The sequence below is a fragment of the Camarhynchus parvulus genome, chromosome 9 (assembly GCF_901933205.1).
Source record: "Camarhynchus parvulus chromosome 9, STF_HiC, whole genome shotgun sequence".
NCBI lineage: Eukaryota > Metazoa > Chordata > Aves > Passeriformes > Thraupidae > Camarhynchus > Camarhynchus parvulus.
The window spans coordinates 3,858,884-3,877,970 of NC_044579.1; the positions used below are offsets into that span (position 1 = coordinate 3,858,884).

The 19,087-nt window shown below is 47.2% G+C and overlaps 1 protein-coding gene and 1 non-coding gene across 2 annotated transcripts; both read left to right on the plus strand.

Moving 5' to 3' along the window:
* The first annotated feature begins 5,363 nt into the window (after positions 1–5,363).
* Positions 5,364–5,436, plus strand: TRNAV-AAC. Its single transcript has one exon. It is a non-coding gene; the product is annotated as a tRNA-Val (tRNA).
* Positions 5,372–17,712, plus strand: MYNN (myoneurin). The gene is made up of 8 exons (XM_030954744.1): positions 5,372–5,687; positions 6,264–6,559; positions 8,186–8,994; positions 10,539–10,698; positions 11,774–11,952; positions 12,283–12,366; positions 12,782–12,868; positions 13,991–17,712. Exons 2-8 carry the CDS (start codon positions 6,294–6,296, stop codon positions 14,257–14,259), a joined length of 1,854 nt encoding a protein of 617 aa, XP_030810604.1. The 5' UTR covers positions 5,372–5,687; positions 6,264–6,293; the 3' UTR covers positions 14,260–17,712.
* Positions 17,713–19,087: the final 1,375 nt, after the last annotated feature.

Sequence of the window (19,087 nt, forward strand, 5' to 3'; positions counted from 1 at the left end):
GTTTTCCCACAAGGACAGAAAGCTCTGGGGTGCTCAGAAACAGCACAGCAGAAGCTGACCATGCAGAAGGAAGGCAGCTCCAGGCACACAGGGGTGCAGCCAGGCCGCTTCATCCTGCTGGGAGGACACACAGGGCTGCTCACCTTTGGCCAGAGCACTGTCCCTGTAGCAGACAGAGGAAATGTCGTGTGACTGACCTCGAACGGCAGCAATGCACCTTAAACACGCCTGAGCCAGCTGTCCATCTAAGCTCAGCCTAAACTTCTGCTAGAACCTCCTGAACACTCGGTGCTGATTCCTGAGCATCTGGCGCTCCACAAGTCACCCAGGATGTGCGGCCCTAAACCCCAAACTGACAGCGTGTGAACCTCAGTAATGCCCTTTCGGAGCCCTACTGAGCATAAGAGCGCCTCTTCTCCCAAACATAAACAAGATTTTAAAAATATTTTGAAATTTAACAGATCCGGAGATACTAAGATGAGCACTTGCATCCCGGGGGAAGGAAATTGACTTAATGCCAGATGATAGAAGACGGAGCTGCTGCTGCGGCAGGCAATTCCTGCCAGCTGCCAGGTGACTTTTTTTTCCTATCTGCTCCGAAGAGAGACATTGAATACAATTCCTTTGACACACTTGCAAATGGTTTGAAACACTTCAGGAGTGAAAGAGCTGAGAGCTTCTGTTTGCATTCCTAAAATGCCACATTAGCACTTTTTTTTTTTTGTCTGTTTCACTGGGGCAGGTAGGGCAGGCTGTTCAGAAGCAGCAGCAAGCTGTACCTACAGCTCCATTTGTTGCCCTCTCTGCAACATTGTCGTGTTGCAGTTTTCCTTGCTACCATAAATAAATGGAAACAAAAGTATACCACGTTCCGAGTTTCTTAGCCTTTTCTCCCCGACACGTGGATCTGCCGAGCACATACTTTATCATGACTACAGAAATTTGGCAGTTTCAGCTTACCACTCCTTTCAGAAGCGGCAGATTAAAAAATCATTTAAAAATGCCACTAAACCAGGTATGTTTAGGAGGCTTTTTTTTTTTCCAGAGAGACAATTGTAAGTCAAGTTTCATTTGAAAAACCGTGTCCTAAGCACGCTAAATATCTTGGCTCTGCATGTTTAGTTGAGAGTCAGAAATGAAGTATTTGATGCTAAGTAAAAGCCGTTGCTTGGAAACAAGATAAAACAGTGAAAACACAATTGTTTGAACTAAGAAAGAACATTACCATCAGCAGAGCCAACACTAGTTTTAGCCGGATCAGATTTATTAAGCAAATTCAGATTCCAGTACCAGAAAGGCCCTACATATCTTCAAGTGTGTGGGGTCGGCCTCTCCTGTTTCTGTTTATTCTGGCCGCGGAAGGTTTCTTTAAAATAGAATTTTTAAAAAATGAAGTACCCAAGTTCACTTCTATCCTGTGTGTAAAGAAAAAAAGCAGAAGGCCACAAGATGGCACTGGTCAAACGCTCAGGATATTAACGGAGCTTTGGTAAATGAGAACTGATGATGCCCAAGCCCAGTTCGTAGGGCTGTGTCTGCATCTCACACGTGTGTCCGCATGTCTGGTGGACCTTCTGTAAGTGCTTGATGCAAGAAACACCAAAAAGGTTTGGCTCTGGTCAAAACTAACAGCAGAGGTAACTGAGCAGCCAGTTCCTGTGATGGTGATGGCACAGGATGGGCCCTGGGCATTCCTCCATCAAGCAGACAGTGCTGGGGCTCAGCACTCTGCAGGCAGGTTCGGTGCTGTGCCCCTGGCACTGAAAAGGCAAGTTTGGTGCTGTGCCCCCGGCACAAAGCAGGCAGGTCTGGCGCTGTGCCCCTGGCACACATTGCAGTGTTCCTTCACGGCAGTGCCAAAGCCCGAGCGCAGGGAGAGGAATTGCTAAGGGAGGACAAGCCGCAGCACCTTCCCCTCACAATCCTCGCTCCTCACTGCAGCGAAGTATTTGTCCCCAGCTCCCCGCGCTGTCTTTCACGTTTTCACAAATTCAGCTCCTCGCCAACCGAAATCGATGAGTAAAACCCAACATTTCTTGAACTCGATGAATAAAATTCAGCATAGCTGAGCTTCCATCACCGCAGGGCTCTCCGAGATAAGATCTGGGCTGCGGTGAGCGCATCCCTCCCGCCGCCCGCACTCCGAGGGCAGCGCACGGCAAATCTCGGCGGGGACCGACGCTTCGGGGGCTCCCTCCGGGATCCCCGGCCGGCCCAGCAGAGCCGGATGCCCCGACCCCGGGGGCCCGCAGGGGTTTGGGGGTGTCGGGGCGGCGCCGGCCGCGCACCCCACGTCTCGGGGGGCGGCGGCTGCTCAGCGCCCAGCGGCGCCGCGCCCGTTTTGTTCTGCTGGGGTCCCCCGGCTGCCCAGGGCGGGCGCGCCGGCCCTCTGCTCCCGGCCACCGCCGAGGCTGACAGAGCCGAACTCTTCGCGGCGGCAGCGGCGCTGAGCCCGCCGACCGCGGCCTCCACGAGGGGCGAGGGCGGGAGCATCCCCGGTTTTGGAGACGGGACAGGGACCCCGGGGTGGGCCGGGGTGTGGATCCCCCTCGCTGGCTTTTTTTTTTTGAGGCCAGAACTCTTTTCCCCCACCCCCTTTCCCCTGGGCCGCTTCCTTTGCCCGCTGAAAGTCAGCGAGTAAAACAGCGGGCGAGCGTGAGGGGCGCGGCCGCCATTAGGGTTAGTCGGCCATAGGGCCTGCCCACCCCGGCACAGGCCGTAAAGCGCCGCGCTCTACCTCTTATACACCGCGGCCACGCCCTCTGCGCTTCTATTGGTTAGACCGGTGCCCTCCTCCTCTGCCATTGGCTGCGATGGGATTGAGGGGCGGGGCGCGGCGGGTGGCGGGAGTTTGGAACGCGCCGCGTGCTCGCGGGAGCGCGCCTGGGACGGGAGCGCGCCTGGGACGGGAGCGCGTCTGGGAAGGGAGCGCGTCTGGGAAGGGAGCGCGCATTCCCTGCCGCGGGTCGGGATCCGGGAGACGCGGGCTGGGGCTGGGACAGGACCGGCGACCCCGGCCCGGGGCTTGCAGCAGGATCTGGGGGCTGGTGCCTGGGGTTTAGAAAGCCGTGCTTGCGGTTTGGGGGCTGGTGCCTGGGATTTGGGGGCGGGTGTCAGGATTTGGGGGCGGGTACCGGGATTTGGGGGCTGGTATCAGGATTTGGAGACTGGTGCCTGGTGCTGAGTTGAATTTAGGAGCCTGAGCCTGCGTTCGGGTTCATCCCGTCCCACACGAGCATCCCTTGAATGAGGAGCCAGGCCGGTCCTCTCGCACCGTTCCCCAAAGCGCGGCTGTGCCAACCCCAGCACCCCCCTCCTCCCATCCCATGCTGTGTTGGACGATGGTTTTTATTCATCTTTATTCATCTCTGCCTGCCCTCTCTTTGTGCAGGGCGGATGCTCCCTGCGGTGCTCCCTGGAGCATTCACCTCGGACCCCTCTGCTGCCTCCTGTTCCTCTGAGAGGCTTTTGTGTGTTTGCTTTTCCACCCTGCGATTTCCATGGAAAAGCAAGGAGGTTTGCAAGTGCAAAGGAGTGTGAAACAATAGTGTAGAGCTTTTGTACATACGCTGTGCAGGATTGGTCTGGTAAAGAGCCTCTTTAAAAAAGTATCTTATATCTACTTAGAAAGATGTATTCACTGACTAAGAAGGAATAAATTGTGCTAAACGTTATGATTTTTACTGGTGTGCTACAGACACAGGCTTTTCCCTGCTTTCTCCCAGGTAGCTGTAATCTTGGATTCTTTTTCAGGAAGTGTTAAGGAAAATCTGTTATAAAAATAAATCTAATTTAGAAACATTTTCTGTGCACTGTGTTAGGCTCAGCGCATGGAGCCTTCTGAAATCCAAACTGAAATCTCCCTAGGAGAAACTCTGATTTTCACCTCAACACCTGGACCATGTATTCAGCTAAATTCCAGGGGAGAGGCTGCCAGAAAATACAAGAAAGGACTGGAGTGGAAGCCTTTATGCCAACATGATGATGATTCATTCATGATAGATTTGGAGCAGAACATGCCAATCCCTGGCAACTCTGTGCCAAAATCAGGAGGGTGGAAGAGGCTTTCAGGACAATTGAACCTTTGATTCTGAGCCATAATGTCATGGAAGGTGGAAAAGTTTTTTCCACATTGCTGGGACTCTTAGTCATCCCTTCCTTAAGCCTGAGGCACACATAACATAATTTTTCTTTACTGCCTTGTACAAGCAGCTCCCCAGCTCCTGTGGCTTGTGAAGTGCCACTTTCAGAATCCATGTTACACGATCTGAGAGCTCACAGCTGTCCAAAAACTGGGAAACACCAGGGGCAAAGCAGCAGCCTTCAGGGATTGGTGTCACTGATTGTCACTGAGGGTGACCCCGTGTCTGGAGTCTGTCACACAGCCTGTGCTGAGACTGGAGACAGAGTGGGGGCACAGCTGGGCTGAGCAGAGCTGGCACAGCAGCCTGCTCAGGGGAGAGCTCTGCCATTTCTTCCCCACAGCCTCCCATTTCCACAGGACATGACAATCCCACGCTTTTCTGGATATGTACAGCAATCAAACAAAATGCAGAGGTATTGGACAAGCACTTTTCCAGCCCAGTCTGCACGGCAACACCAGCATCTCTGGCCTCTCACCAACATCTTTGGTTAAGGTATATTGGGGATGTCCCAGGTAAATGACATTGGCAATGTGTACACTTCAATTATGTGTTTTGTTTTGAAAAAATGCTGGGAATGCATTTGACTTATTCACAATCCAGGCAACTTCAGCTCCTCAGAGAAGGTTATAGCATGCATCTTTCCACCACTTGGAGTTTGACTTATGTTAACCTCCGCAAAAAGTGGCAAAACCACATTCCCTTCTGTAGCTTCTGCTGTTATTTCAGTTCCTGGAGAAAATCCAGGAAAATCCAGGAGGATTACTCACTTCCCCATTCTTCAGATCCAGCTGTGGTGAGAGGCCTGCGGAGCAGATGCTGCCTGATGTCACACACCCCATGCCCAGCTCCCAGCTCTCCTGTCCGCTGGTTCATCACTGCCCTGCCCTGCCAGCAGTGCCAAACATTCCCTTCTCCTTGAAATGTCTGGTTCCCACCGCTGCTGTCACTCCTGCTGTGCGTGGGGAGCGCCTGGCACACCGGGAGAGCCCCGCACCGGGGTGACCTGCCGGTCCTGGGGGGGGGACAGGGGCCGGGGGGAGGCTGCGGGTCCCGGGGCGTGTGGCGGGGTCCGTGGGGTGCGGGTCCGGCTGAGCGCGGGGCTCCGGGCGCGGTGCGGGGCAGGAGGGGAGGGGACAACGGGACAGACAGGATGGCACAGCGGGGACAGGCGAGGCATAGAAGGTTTAGAGTTGTAACTGGAACGCTGCCCCCAGCGGAGTTTCCGTAGTGTAGTGGTTATCACGTTCGCCTAACACGCGAAAGGTCCCCGGTTCGAAACCGGGCGGAAACAGCAGCCAAGGAGGCTTTTTTCCTCCCTTCCTGCCGGACCGCAGCACTGCTCTCGGCTTCGCAGCCTCCGTGCCAGAGTTGTTTTATTTAAAGCCGCGGCGCGGCCTGGCAGGAATATTAAACCCGTTTCATTCCGCAATTTCGCCGGCCGCCCCCGGCGCGGGGGCCGGAACTCGCGTCCCGGAAGCGGCGGCGGCGTCAGCGGGACATGGCGGCCTGAGCGCAGCGCTCAGCCCTCACTGCGCTCCGCAGGTGCGCGGGGGCCGCGGCCTCGGGCCGGGCCGGGCCGGGGGGACGGCGGGCGCGGAGGGACGGGGGGCTGCAGGACCGGGCCGGGCGAACCGGGGAGGGCTCTGCGGGCTCCGTCCCCTCCGGCGGCGGGGCCGGGCCGGGGGCGCCGCGGGGTTGCGGATCCCGCGCCCCGTCCGCTGCCGAGGCGGCCCAAAGCCCGGGCCCGGGCGCCGCGCCGGCACCGAGCGGGGAGCGCTCCGCAGCCCCGGTGCCGCTGCCCGGGAGCGGCCGCCCCGCGCACTGAGCGCTGGCCGGTCCGAGCCGCGGGCCGCTCGCCGGGGCCCGGGTGTGACACGGTGTGACAAGAACCGGGCTTAGCCGGGCTAATCCCGGCGGGGCCGGGAGCACACGGGCCCTGCCCGCGCTCCCCGCTGGAACCGCAGCGCCCCGGCTCGAGCAGCAGCCACCATCGCGCTGTCCCTTCTGCTGCCAGGCTGTCCTGAGTGAGCGCCGGCACGTCCGGACACTGACTCTGTTAAGGGGTAAATGGTGAAATCTGGCATATAAATTGATTTTTTTTTTCTTTTGCTTTCGCAGGTCAGGAAGTGTCTGCAGCGCGTTCTCAAGATGCAGTATTCCCATCACTGTGAGCACCTGCTGGAGAGGCTGAACAAGCAGCGAGAGGCCGGATTCCTCTGCGACTGCACCGTGGTCATCGGGGAATTCCAGTTCAAAGCACACAGGAATGTGCTTGCCTCCTTCAGCGAGTATTTCGGGGCCTTTTACAGAGACGCATCTGACAACAACGTTGTCTTGGATCAGACTCAAGTGAAAGCTGATGGATTCCAAAAGCTCCTGGAATTTATTTACACGGGAAACTTAAACCTTGACAGGTAACATGCTCTTAAAGGGGAATGGGGAAATAAACTTTGTGGTAAGGCAGAACTGGATTTTTTGTAATAAGGTCTGGAGAAAGAAATAGCAGTGGATGTGATGAATATTAACAACTTGAAGTTCACCTGTTTGTATGCTTTAAAATACCTCGTGACATGTGAGTGCCAAAATAAAGGTGTGTTGTCTGATATTTCACTGACTGATGGTTTCAGTCTCCTGCTGTTTCTTTCTGCTTTGGGGGAGATTAAACACCCTGCATGATTACCAGGAGAGAGAAGGACAAGTGTGTGTCTGGGGGTGAATTACAGTAGTCCTTTTTTCCAAAAACACACAGGAACTGTGAATGTGGTAGAGACCTAAGTCTGAGGGATGGATAAGGATAGGCACGTTTTAAGAGTCACATTTGTTAAAATTTGCATGATCTGTTACTTAAAATTTTATATTGCATTGCCCAAAAAGAGTCACAGAAAAAGTGTTTGCCCTCATTACTGCATTGATTTTGTGCCTGTTGTGCTGCTTCACATACAGTGAGGATGATTTTTTCTTTGCAGTGCCTTTTTCTCAGCAAAAGAGATTTATCTCATGAGGGAGGTGTGGCTGTTTAGGAGTACCAAGTTCAGGATTTTTACTTCTTTCTCAATGTCTGATGTCAAATGCAGGCTTAAAAACTTTTCGTTTCTGAAGTATGGAAACTCACACTTAGTAATTTAAGGATACTGATGCAGGGTGGTGTTTTTAATTAGCTACAGGCATTAACAGCAGCAGAGCTGAACTTAGTGATTGGTGCTTTGCCAGTTACATATGAGCAGAACTGTGCAGGGTTCTTGATGTCCATCTGTCCATCTTGCACTCACATAGTACAAGATACTGAAACAGCTGTACTCATATGGGGAGTAATTGTGGCAAGTTGTTTATTGTTAGAATGAGATTGTTTACTACAAATCTCTCTTTAAAGTGCTGTAAATCCATCAATGCACTCATGGTACATGTTGCCACCTTTTCCAGATCATTTTTTCCTAAACCATCGAGGCATGTGTGGCAGGAACTGAAAAATAGAGTGTGGTGGTTTAAATGAGGATTTCCTTGGTATTACTGGTTTCTGTGTGCAGCTGATACAGAATTAAGGCTGTTTGCAAATCGTTTTATAAAACAAGATTAATACCTGCCGTGGAAGTGCTGAGGTGAATGCACTGCCAGTGAATTACTTGAGACCTTGGCCAGAAGATTTTTGAAGTGATGTTTTATGTATTTTATTTTCCAGTGTTTTATCCCTTCGTGCTGTTAATTCTGAGCTGTTTGGACCAACAAGCCCATGTCTGGCCTCACCACATTACAAGTTGACTTTTAACTTAAAATTCTACAAGAGGCATGTAACTAAAATAAAATCCCCAGTTTGAGGGTCTGCAGACCCCACTAGACACCGACCTGCAGTTCAAGAATAATTGACATTTTAGAGCCTTGTGGCCCTACAGCACCGAGAAATTAAATGTTGCTGTGTGTTCTCAAAGTTAAATTTTCTGACAGTATAAAACTTCTGCAGCTCTGTGTCTGTTTGTGATACAGTTGGTGCAGAGCAAATGTTTACTTTGTCCAGAATGTTTCACCCTGGTCTTGTTTCCTTGCAGCTGGAATGTGAAAGAGATTCACCAGGCTGCCGACTATCTCAAAGTAGAAGAAGTGGTCACTAAATGCAAGATCAAGATGGAGGACTTTGCTTTTATTGCTAATCCCTCTTCCACAGAGACATCCAGTATCACTGGGAATGTTGAAATGAACCAGCAGACCTGCCTCCTGACTCTCCGAGACTACAACAATCGGGAGGAGAAGGAAGATGCTGCTGCTGCTGCAGAGCTGGTTCCACCCCAGGCAAAGAAAGCGGCTTTAGAAAAGAAATCTCCTCAAGCCAAAAAGCGAAAGAAGAATTTCAGCCCCCCCAAAAGCACAGATAATAAATCCCTACACTATCAGAACGAGGTGGCTGAGAACACATCCTTTGAGATGTTTTTAGATGCAAATAAGCTGGCCACCCACATAACAGAGCAGGCTGCCCAGGGCAGCGATAACTCGGAGCTGCAGCTGGCAGCGGTGGTGGAGAGCGAAACGCTGGCGGCACAGGATATCCTGGCCCAGAGCATGGCAGCCAAACAGAAACGGGGAAAGCCTCAGCAGAGCTGTGCCCTGAAGGAGCACTGCATGTCCAACATAGCCAGTGACAAGAGCACTTACCAGCTGGAGAGCTCGGGGGAGGAGCTGGAGCAGAAGTTCTCCAAAGCCAAGCCGGTGTGCAACACGTGTGGGAAGGTGTTCTCCGAAGCCAGCAGCCTCCGGCGGCACATGCGGATACACAAAGGGGTGAAGCCCTACGTGTGCCAGCTCTGTGGGAAGGCCTTCACCCAGTGCAATCAGTTGAAAACACATGTAAGAACTCACACAGGTAAGCCACTGGCTGTGTCTCATGGGCTGTGGAGGCCTGGGATCACACACAGCCTGGGAATGCAGGACTAGAAATATTCTGACTTCTTCCTCTTGAAATTTTGTCTGCTGTTGCTGTGCATGCGGGGTAGACCCAAATAATATGAAATGTTTCAGCATTTTTCAGTACTAAATCATAGTTTCAATAGCTAGAGAGGACTTTATTAGTCTGAACATCTTGATTTCTGGAAAGACTTAGGAGAGCTGGCTGTCCTTTAGCTCTCTAGAGTAGGGGAGTTGCCAAAAAGCACTTCAGTAGAGCATGAAAAGTGAGCTGTACTTGATACAAGAATTTCTGTTGCTTTTTTTTAAACTTCAAGAAACTTTGAGAACAAGAGTGGGGAAAAAATCCAGTCTTATAACTTGTCCCATAGGTCTTCAAAAAAGGTAGGAGGTTGGCTGCATTGCTACAACATTTAGGATTTTATTTTGTAGGTGTGCAACTGAAATGTGTGATGGTGTTATAACCTCTGCATTCAGTAACATTACCAAGAGCTTGTGTCATATCAAGCATCCAAGAGAAATCACTTAGGAGCACTTAAACAATTTAATCCAGCATGTCTGACTTAAAAAGATGATGAACAGCTAATTGGGAAGATGCAGGGGAGAAGTCCTGTGCTTGTCTTTCCATATGTTCTGTACATTGGAAAGCTGTGAGCAGAGGTCACAGTTTTTCCAGGGGATGTTGAGGGACAGCTGCAGGGGAACATCCTGCTCTTCCTGTGACCTAGGGAGAGAGTTTCAAATTCTGTCAGCCAGAGTCCAAGCAAAGATTCACACACAAGGTGGAGCTTGATTGCAGGATTCATGGACAGTGCTGGTAGGAATGCTGGCTGTACTTTGTACCTCTGAGGGTATTGTCCTGGGAACTTTTGCAAGAGTGGGGAGACAATTCCGTGGTGTTGGTTGCTCAATGGCATGCTAGATGTCTTTTACTTTTGAAGTTATTATGCACCCTATTTACTCATGAGATTTATTTGGCATTGCACAGAGTGGTAGAGAAAGGCATTTTTATACTTTCCAGGACTGTAGAGTTGCACAAGCCCTTACAGGAGACAATTCACCACTAAGAGGACATAAATAGCACCATTCTGCACCAGACACTAATGAGAAATAAGAGAGCACTAGACTGTATGTTGAAGACCTGTTGCTGTTGGACAAGCAAGAAAAAGCAGATGATTTGTTCATTTTAAATATTCAGAATGTTGAACAGACACAACCAGCAAAGAGTCTGAAACTGAAGTGGCAGAATTCTTAAAATAATGTGGAGAAGCTGGCACTATTAGAAACATTATTACTTTTTTTTCCCCCAACATAATGTGTTAAAAAATAGTCCTGTTATCCTCTGTGTTCTAGCACGTTCCACTTCAGTGGACTGATTACAGGATTTTCCAAGGTGTTGTTTGTAAGAAGTATTAGAACAGACACCTGAGCTTTGGTCAGGTCATGGATTGCAAAGCTTTCTTATGTAAATACAGAGAGCACGAGGGTGTTGTTTTTCACCAGGGGAGAAGCCGTACAAGTGTGAACTGTGTGACAAAGGCTTTGCCCAGAAGTGCCAGCTGGTGTTCCACAGCCGGATGCACCATGGAGAGGAGAAGCCTTACAAATGTGATGTCTGCAACCTGCAGTTTGCAACCTCGAGCAACCTGAAGATCCACGCCAGGTAGGCACAAGTGAGATCCTGCCAGTGCTTATCCTTGGGCTTATTTAAACAGAAACATTTACTCCATTGTGAGTAAGAGTTACAAATGAACGTGATTTCTGCTTCTTTTCTCATGGGACTTCTCTCACAATGCCTAACAGAATAATTGTATGGGTGTAGTTGCTCATTAAGGAGGAGATTTGTGCTGGATGAATGTACAGCCTGAGTCTGGTATCCTTCTTTTAAACTACTTGTAGCACCAGAGAGGAGAGAGTTCTGTGGTGGGAAGTGAGAGAAGCTCTCACTGCCATCTGCGTGGGGCTTTCGGCAATTTTGGCAGGAGCAGGAATGATATCCCCATGTTAGGAACCATCATTTTATTTGCAGCACCCTAAAGTGCAAAGCATGCTGAGTTCCTGTGGTGCATGTTACCTGAGCAGGGCCTTGGTTCAGTTCAGCTGCCATGGGAACCACGGATGTGCTGTGAGTTCTGCTCCCAGGACCTGGCGCTCACACCACGCTCAGTTGTCTCCTGTTTGCCGTACTCCAGAGCGGTGGCAGGAGGAGCAGGGGGAAGGGCCTTCCCTGTGGCTGTCCCTCAGCCCATGAACTCTCCCCCCTTGGTCAATCCACAAGCTCTCAGCCCTGGAAACATCAACTCCTCACCACAGAGTCATGCCTCCCAAAGGGAAAAACAGTCTCACCATGGACTTGGTGTCACAACTTCCTCTGGTTTCTCCTTCTCCTGTCACTGGCTTGGTACCCCTGGTGGCCCCATAGCCCTGGAGACCAGGCCCCTCTGCCCAGCCCTTAGCCCCGCTCCCCCTTTATAAGCTGCCTGCTCCACGTGGTTTTCCTCTTTCCCCGGGTTTGTCCTTCAGTGACAGTGTTACCCTGCTGGAATAAACACTTGCAAAAGAGCCTTTCTTGCCTCTGTGGCTGAGCCAGCCACCGTGAGTATTGAGTGGAGGTTTGGCTGCATTGCCTGAATGTTAACTCAGCCTGGATTTCCACAGGAGAGGCTTGCTGGGGACAAGAGATAGCAGCGCCTACCACTGTAACTCCCACATTGTTACTCAGGGCTGTGTTGTTGCAGGAAGCACAGCGGGGAGAAGCCGTACGTGTGTGACCGCTGCGGGCAGCGCTTCGCCCAGGCCAGCACGCTGACGTACCACGTGCGGCGGCACACCGGGGAGAAGCCCTACGTGTGCGACAGCTGCGGCAAAGCCTTCGCCGTGTCCAGCTCGCTCATCACCCACTCCCGCAAACACACAGGTACTGCCAGCTCCTGGAGAGGGGCACGAGCCAGAAATCCACCTTGGCATTGTCATCCAGCTCCTTCCTCATGTCGTTTTTCCTTTGATTCCAGTTTCGGGAGCACTTTGTCCCATTATCTCCGTTTCGTTTCATTTTGTTCTTGATGTGTATTTTGCTTTATGTATTTGTCCTAGGTTGATAAGGAAGTGAGTTTTTTGGGAGGTTGTGGTCAAACCAATCCGTGCTCAGATTTGAATATTGGCACTGAAGACATGGATACACCTCTGAGAACACAGGGGGTCCAACCATGACAGTATTGAAATAACAGTGTGCTTGTGTTTTCTTTAGGAGAGAAGCCATATATCTGTGGCATTTGTGAAAAGAGTTTTATTTCCTCTGGAGAGCTCAATAAACATTTTCGGTCCCATACAGGTCAGTTTTCAGACAAGCTGCTTCCTGCACCATAAATTATAATCCACTTTTACACTTTTGCCTTTAAAATACACTGTATTGGTCTGTACTTGAAAGTAGAACAGTTTCTTAATTTATGTATCTCTGGGTTAACATAATGTAAAGGAAAATATTCATTACTTTTTTAAATTGCCTTCAGAGTAGTATCTGTGCCACAGCGTAGGTGTTGATGTATGGTCAAGGCTTTACTTAAAATGTTTGTGTCCTCTTGCTTTGTTTTAAACTATTATTCTGGAAATAATTTTATTTTAAGAGCAAAAAAATAGTTGCAAAGTTGTATTTCAAATTAGAACATTGAAATCTGTTACCCTGTGTCTCTAACTGGTTTTTTTTTCAACGTCAAGATTGTTCTCACTACCAAACCAATTTTTTTCAGGTGAAAGACCATTTATCTGTGAAATGTGTGGAAATTCCTACACAGATATAAAAAATCTTAAGAAGCACAAAACAAAAGTTCACACAGGTGAGTTCCTTGTGCAAAGAAAGGTTAAGAAACCACATCAGCTCTTTTTCCTTCCATGCTGAATAAATATTTTTGATCATCCAAGCCTAAAGTTAGAAAACAAAGGAATTTGGTTAGTAGTTGTTTTTAGGGCCAAAAGCATCTGTATCCAGCCTTGTTCAGCACTGGCTCCTTACTCCTTTTTCTCTGTCCATCATCGTGTATTGACCATAAATACCTTGCCTGTGTCATATGGAAGAGGGAATAAGTGGTGTCTGTGTACATCTAGACTGGGAGAGAGAGGGTGAGAAAATGATTCATGTGCAGAGACAGCTTGGAATTTAGGAAAGCCCCAGTGCTGAGGGCAGGGCAGTACTGAGTGTGGAGAGGGCCTGGCAGAGCTGGAGGGGTGATCTGGGAGAGCTGCCAAGGCAGGCCAGCTCTTGTGGAGAGACAGCAGGCAGCCAGGAGTGCCTCAGCCCTGGAATACCAGACTTTGGAGCATGCTTTAGAGGAAGGGTCAGATACCCGATGTGGCTTAGTCACAGAGCCATCCAGGAGCAGTGGCTGGCTGCATTCCAGGAGGAAGGCAGCAAGGAACCCACTAAGAGGGTTTCAATTAGGAGTAGAAGGTAATTTTTTTAAGTGACTGGATAAAATCTGTAATGTATCCAGCTGGAATGGAGTTGAGAAATGTTGTCTTCCAAAGAAGCTTACAGACAAATGATACTTTGTACAATGCTGTTTCAGTTAAAGGAGAATGCTTGGATGTGGCTTTGGTTCTGAGACTTTCTGGGGTGGAAAATCTCGAGGAAACTTCCATGATTACATTTTTTCCAAAGATACTTTGTTCACTGTGATGTTAAGGATTTGTTACCTTCTATATCATGCCAAGTAGAGATCAGGTTGGAATGCATCATCCTTGCAGTCACACTACAAGCAGCAGCAGATGTGATTCCCAGTGTTTACACTGTACTTACAGCTGGCCTGGCTTTGCAGCACATGGAAGCACCAATATCCCAGCTGCCCAGGCAGTCTGTGACACACCAGGTGTTGGCTCTGACAGTCATTGGAAAGGGAATTCCAGAATCTCTGCACAAGCTTTTGAACTTTTCTTTCTGTTTTTTGTTGTTGTTTCCACAGGACCTGAAACTTCTCCTGATTCTACTGCACTTGATAATTCTTTCAATGAACAAGAATCCATTCAGGGTCAGAAAAGTCCTTTATCAGAGTCCATAGATGTGAAACCCTCTGAGATGTCTTTAGCACTTCCTCTCCCCATTGGGACTGAAGACCATCAGATGCTGCTCCCTGTGACAGGGAGCCAGTCCCCTTCATCAGAAACATTACTGAGATCTGCTGTGACAGGATATTCAGAACCTCAGTTCATTTTCCTGCAGCAGTTGTACTGACAGAGCAGTGCAGAGCCATCCAGGTAGTTTGGTAGTGAACTTGGAAATATTTGGTAAGATGAACACAAACAACCAGTCATGCTCTCTGAATTGGACATGTTCTTTGTTTTCCTCTATGTAAAGACACCTGTAAGGCATTTCCATTGTGCAGTGCTGGATTGTGCTATTCTACAATCAGATTTCTATTTGTGATTAACACTGATTTCCAGGAGATGACTCCGGCAACACACCTGCCTTAAGAATTCTCTGTTACATATGTTAATGTACTTTGGAGTTCTCTTCCCATGTTCCTGCTCATTTGATGTGTCACAGTGTCATTTGAGAACAGATATTTTAAGCCATAGTTGATAGTTTAGGAAGATTAACCCAGAGGTGTAGGGAGATATCATAATTTGGATGTATTAGTAAGCCTGCACTCCAGGGTGCTGGAATGGTCCATGGTGAAGGCAGTCAATGCTCTGCTGAGCTGCTTGTGTAGATTTGCTGCTGGCTGCCAGAAGTGCCATCTTCAGGTGGAGCCTGACCAGAGGGAAAGGTTTGGGTGTATTTTCCTGACAAGAAAAGTAAAGGAGGGTGAATTTTTGTCTGAAGTGTGGTGAGTGGGAGGGTCCTAATGGCATGGATACTCCTGGGTCTTCTTTACAACAAATTGCCTTTGTTTGTTTGTTTGAAGTGAATCCAACATTGTTGTATCTTGTCCCAGATTTATTTTTCACATCCTTAAAACACTGTGGGTTTGGCACAAATAGCAACAAAAGGAGAACTGGGACATGCATGTTGTAGCTGAGGCGAAAAGATACAGTGAGTTCATTAGTGAGGCATGAATCAGAGGCTGATAATCCTTTTTTTTTTTGGCTGTAGTGCTGCTTCTTGTGCTAGACAGGAGGTACAAAAGAGGAGATAAATCCCGCCCTTCACTGTGAAAATAATAAGTGAACACTAAATGAGGAGGCATTGAAGAATAATACAACAGAGCAGATTGATATTCTTCCAGGAAAGATTTTGTTAGTTTGACTGATTTGTTTTAATTAAAGTTTTTTGTATTGCTTTACCTCTCATGTCACTTGCCCACAGTAACTGCACAAAACTGGTACCTAGCAAGGCCCAGGTAAAGACAGGCTTTATTACTAGCAACAGACATATTTTAAAAGCAACATTTTAATGTCTTGGTAGGGTCATAAAAGACTAGGTGACAGTAGAAGTACTTTTCTACTCCATTTTGCCAGTTTGTGCCATTAACAGTTGTAAGCATTATTTATGTAATCATCAGACAGTAATGAAGCAGTCATGATACTGTACCAACAATGCATTTAAAGCTGTCCTTTGTTGGTCATTTACTTGGTGCTAGCATTTATTTCCACCGATGCCTTTGTCCAGACGCTGATAAATAGAAGAGCGTAGAAGATACCTCTTAACTGATTCCATTCTACGTGGAGTAATAATTAATCTGCACCTTAATTAAACAGACTTGTGAAAAATTTCTTGAAGGATTTCATTTAAAGAGTCTGAAAATTGTCCCTTGACTCCTGAGTGTGACTGTAATTTTTTTTTCTCTTCCTCCATGTTTGTATTTGTAAAGTAATAGACCTTTTGCTGCTTTGTGTTGATCATTTTAGTGTGGGGCATGTCTATAACCTGCTGCTTGGTCACATTTTATGCTTTAATATATGGTAGATTTGCTGATGAAGCCTACCATGGGCAGCAGGAGTACAGCCATGTTCAACAGGAACATCCCTAATGCAGGAATCTCTCACACTGTCCCCACTGGAGATGGGTATTGCAGGGCCTTTCATTTCCCTGCTTGTCTGTCCCACAGCACTTATGAACAGCTGATGTTCATAATGCTGGCAAAAGACAAAGGATAAAGTTCTCTGGTATTTTATTTTTGGCATTTCCCTTTGTCTCCCCTCATGTCTCTTTCAGTTCTGTTGTTGGTGTAGCCCCTCAGCATTTTAAGACTGAAGAACCACAAAGTCAGGATCTTGACTGTGTGTAGCTTGTACTAAGCTTCTTCTTTGCTGTCTCTCTCTGAAAGTAGAACAGAAATCTTGGGATTGACATAGGTTTAGTCATGAATACTGAGAAAGAAAACACTGTACAACTGATAACTTGCATATTTAAACAGCTTTGGAAGACAAATTAATGATATGCTGCTGGTACCTGAGGAAAAGCAGCTCAGGATAAACATCCAGGATAAATGAGCAGGAGAGAGAACAGCTCTGGAGAGAAACCTAAACAATAACTACATTCCTACATAGAAAATGCATTCCATAACAGTGTTTGTTTGGACTGGTTTTATATTTCTAAAATTATAGCTTATTACTGTATTCTTAGATTTCAGACTTTTTTAAAAAATACAGTGCTTAGATTTATACAGGATTTGTTTAGATACTTATAACAGTAACAGTTGCTTTATTAGTCATTTAGTTTTCTTTATAGACAAGAAGATATTCATTATTTTTTACAAGACAACAATTTTATCCTTTCTTAATAGAATACACAGGCTTGTAGTTTTGTCTTGGAGCAATAATTTAGTGACCTGCACTCTTGAGTCCCCATCTGAAAATCTTGATTTTTATCCTCATCTTTCGTGAAGATATCTCAGCTGCTGAGGTATGATCTCTACCAACTGTATTCATTTACTAGAATATAGATTTTAAATAAATAAATATATATAAATATATATATATATATATATATTTGTAGGTGTGTTCAGGCTGTAGGTCTGAACCTACACCTGTACCTTTTCCCAATAGATGCATGGAAATCAGCTGCACATGTCAGTCCTAGGTTTAAGGGTTCTGGGTTCATTTTGAAGTACAAGGCTTATAACAGTATTGGTAATTTCTGTAAGGGATTATTAATATGCGAGAGCATGGAATCTTTTTAGGCATGTGTCCTTGCAAAAGAAAAGAAGGAACTTCAATAATTCAATGAAGAGTAATACAAAGAATATGACATGTTTTGTCACACTGCTGTTTCAGTCAATTTTGCACTGAAGTTGGTGCAAGTTTTGCCTGAATAGTTTATCTGCATCTCTAAGTCTCTAAATTGACTGTTTGGAAGTACTTAGGTGAGAATAGCTCCTTGTATCACATTTACTTCTAAATTAGTGCCTCTAAGTGGGCACAAAGCATGACAACCTTTCTGAAATCATGTGCTACAAAACAATTTTCAAGTACAGACAAGTCCCACATGAAGGATTTCAGGGCTGTGATCCCGGAGAGGCTCAGTAAGCCTTGCAGAACTAAGTTCAGATAAGGACTAATAACTGATTTTTTTGGTTAAATTATTTTTAAAGTATCTGCCATGTATATACAATTTTTCCTCTGTTATTTGTATATACCTCAACTCTCAATTTTATAATCCCCTGGGAAGGGAGGGAGTTGTACATATTTAGCCTGAAGTGTTTTATGTTAGACTTTAATAAACTTGTTTTATAATTTTCCCTCACCTTGTGTCTCCTGTTTGTAACTGCAAAGGGTAGCCACAAAAGCAGAAGGGAACCAGTCAGACACAACCCCTGTCCCCACCCTGGCACAAGGACCATGGGGGCCCTGGAGCCCACAGTAGGATTTGGGGATCACTCTGCTGCACCCCTGCCCTGCTGGATCAGTCACTTGCTTTCATTTGCCTCCCCTCTAAAACTGGGGGAAAATGCTGCCTTTCAGCAAGGTACAGTGAGGTCTAAAAGCTGAAAAAAATGGTTTTCAGAGCAGGACTATGCTTGCTTTAGCCTTTGAATAACTCAGAAGAACATGGCAAAAAGAATCTGGCCTATGTAAATTCAATCATTCCAAAGAACACAAGATGCATCTTCTAAGAATTTCAAGGTCAGAGGAAGGAAGAAATAAAAGTCTCTGGCACAGGCCTCTTTAAGCAATACAGGGTTTTGCACAAATAATTGTTTTAGTTTGCAGGAAGCTGTTTATACAGAATTTGGTAGGAATTACTCTGCAGCCCTTTCTTACAAAAGAATATCCAAGAAAACTGTAACACATGAGCTGTTTTTATGGATATTGTCAGTAATGAAGAGGGCTTTATGGGCTGAACAAGCTGCTGTTAAACAAGGGTTCAGATAGAGTGCAAATACTTCAAACACATACACCAGCACTTTTAGATGCCATTTTACCTGATATATTTTGACTGTGATATTTTTGCCATCTTATCACATCACTAAAACCAAAATACTGCTGTTGGTAGAGCTGGCTACCTGTTACCACCTCAGATTAACAGATGTCATTCATACAAGTAAATCAAGACTTAATTTGAGCAGTGAAATTAGACTGAACTTCTCCAACTTTAGTTCTTGTTGCTGCATCCTTCCTGCTGAACAAGAGTTAAAATACAAGCTCCTCTCTAGAGCTGGGTGTTCACAGAGTGATGTATGGACTTTGTGCTCAACACAGTGACTGCAGGCTGGGAGGGCCCTGTGCAGGTGTGCAGAACAAACATTCCTGCTCTGGGCTTATCCCTGAGGATACCACGGGCTCTTGGAGCAAGAGCCTGAGTAATTTGTGTTTGGGGGTGGGGGCAATGGAAAAAAAAACAACAAACCAACCAAACAACAACAAACATCCACCTACACCAGCTCTCACAACTGCCCTGGTCATTTCAGCTGGGCAAAAGGTGTCCAAATGTCTTCCTGTTCCTACACTGTCACAGTGATAATGCAGAGTCAGAACAGCAGCAGTTTCCCAGCTAACTGAAATTACTTTCTTACATTTTTCCCCTCATGCTTTGCTCTTGTTCATACACTCACAGATCATTCTGGTACTTTATGCCAATATTTAACAGGCACAGTTAGAGGGGCAGAGAATTGCATTCA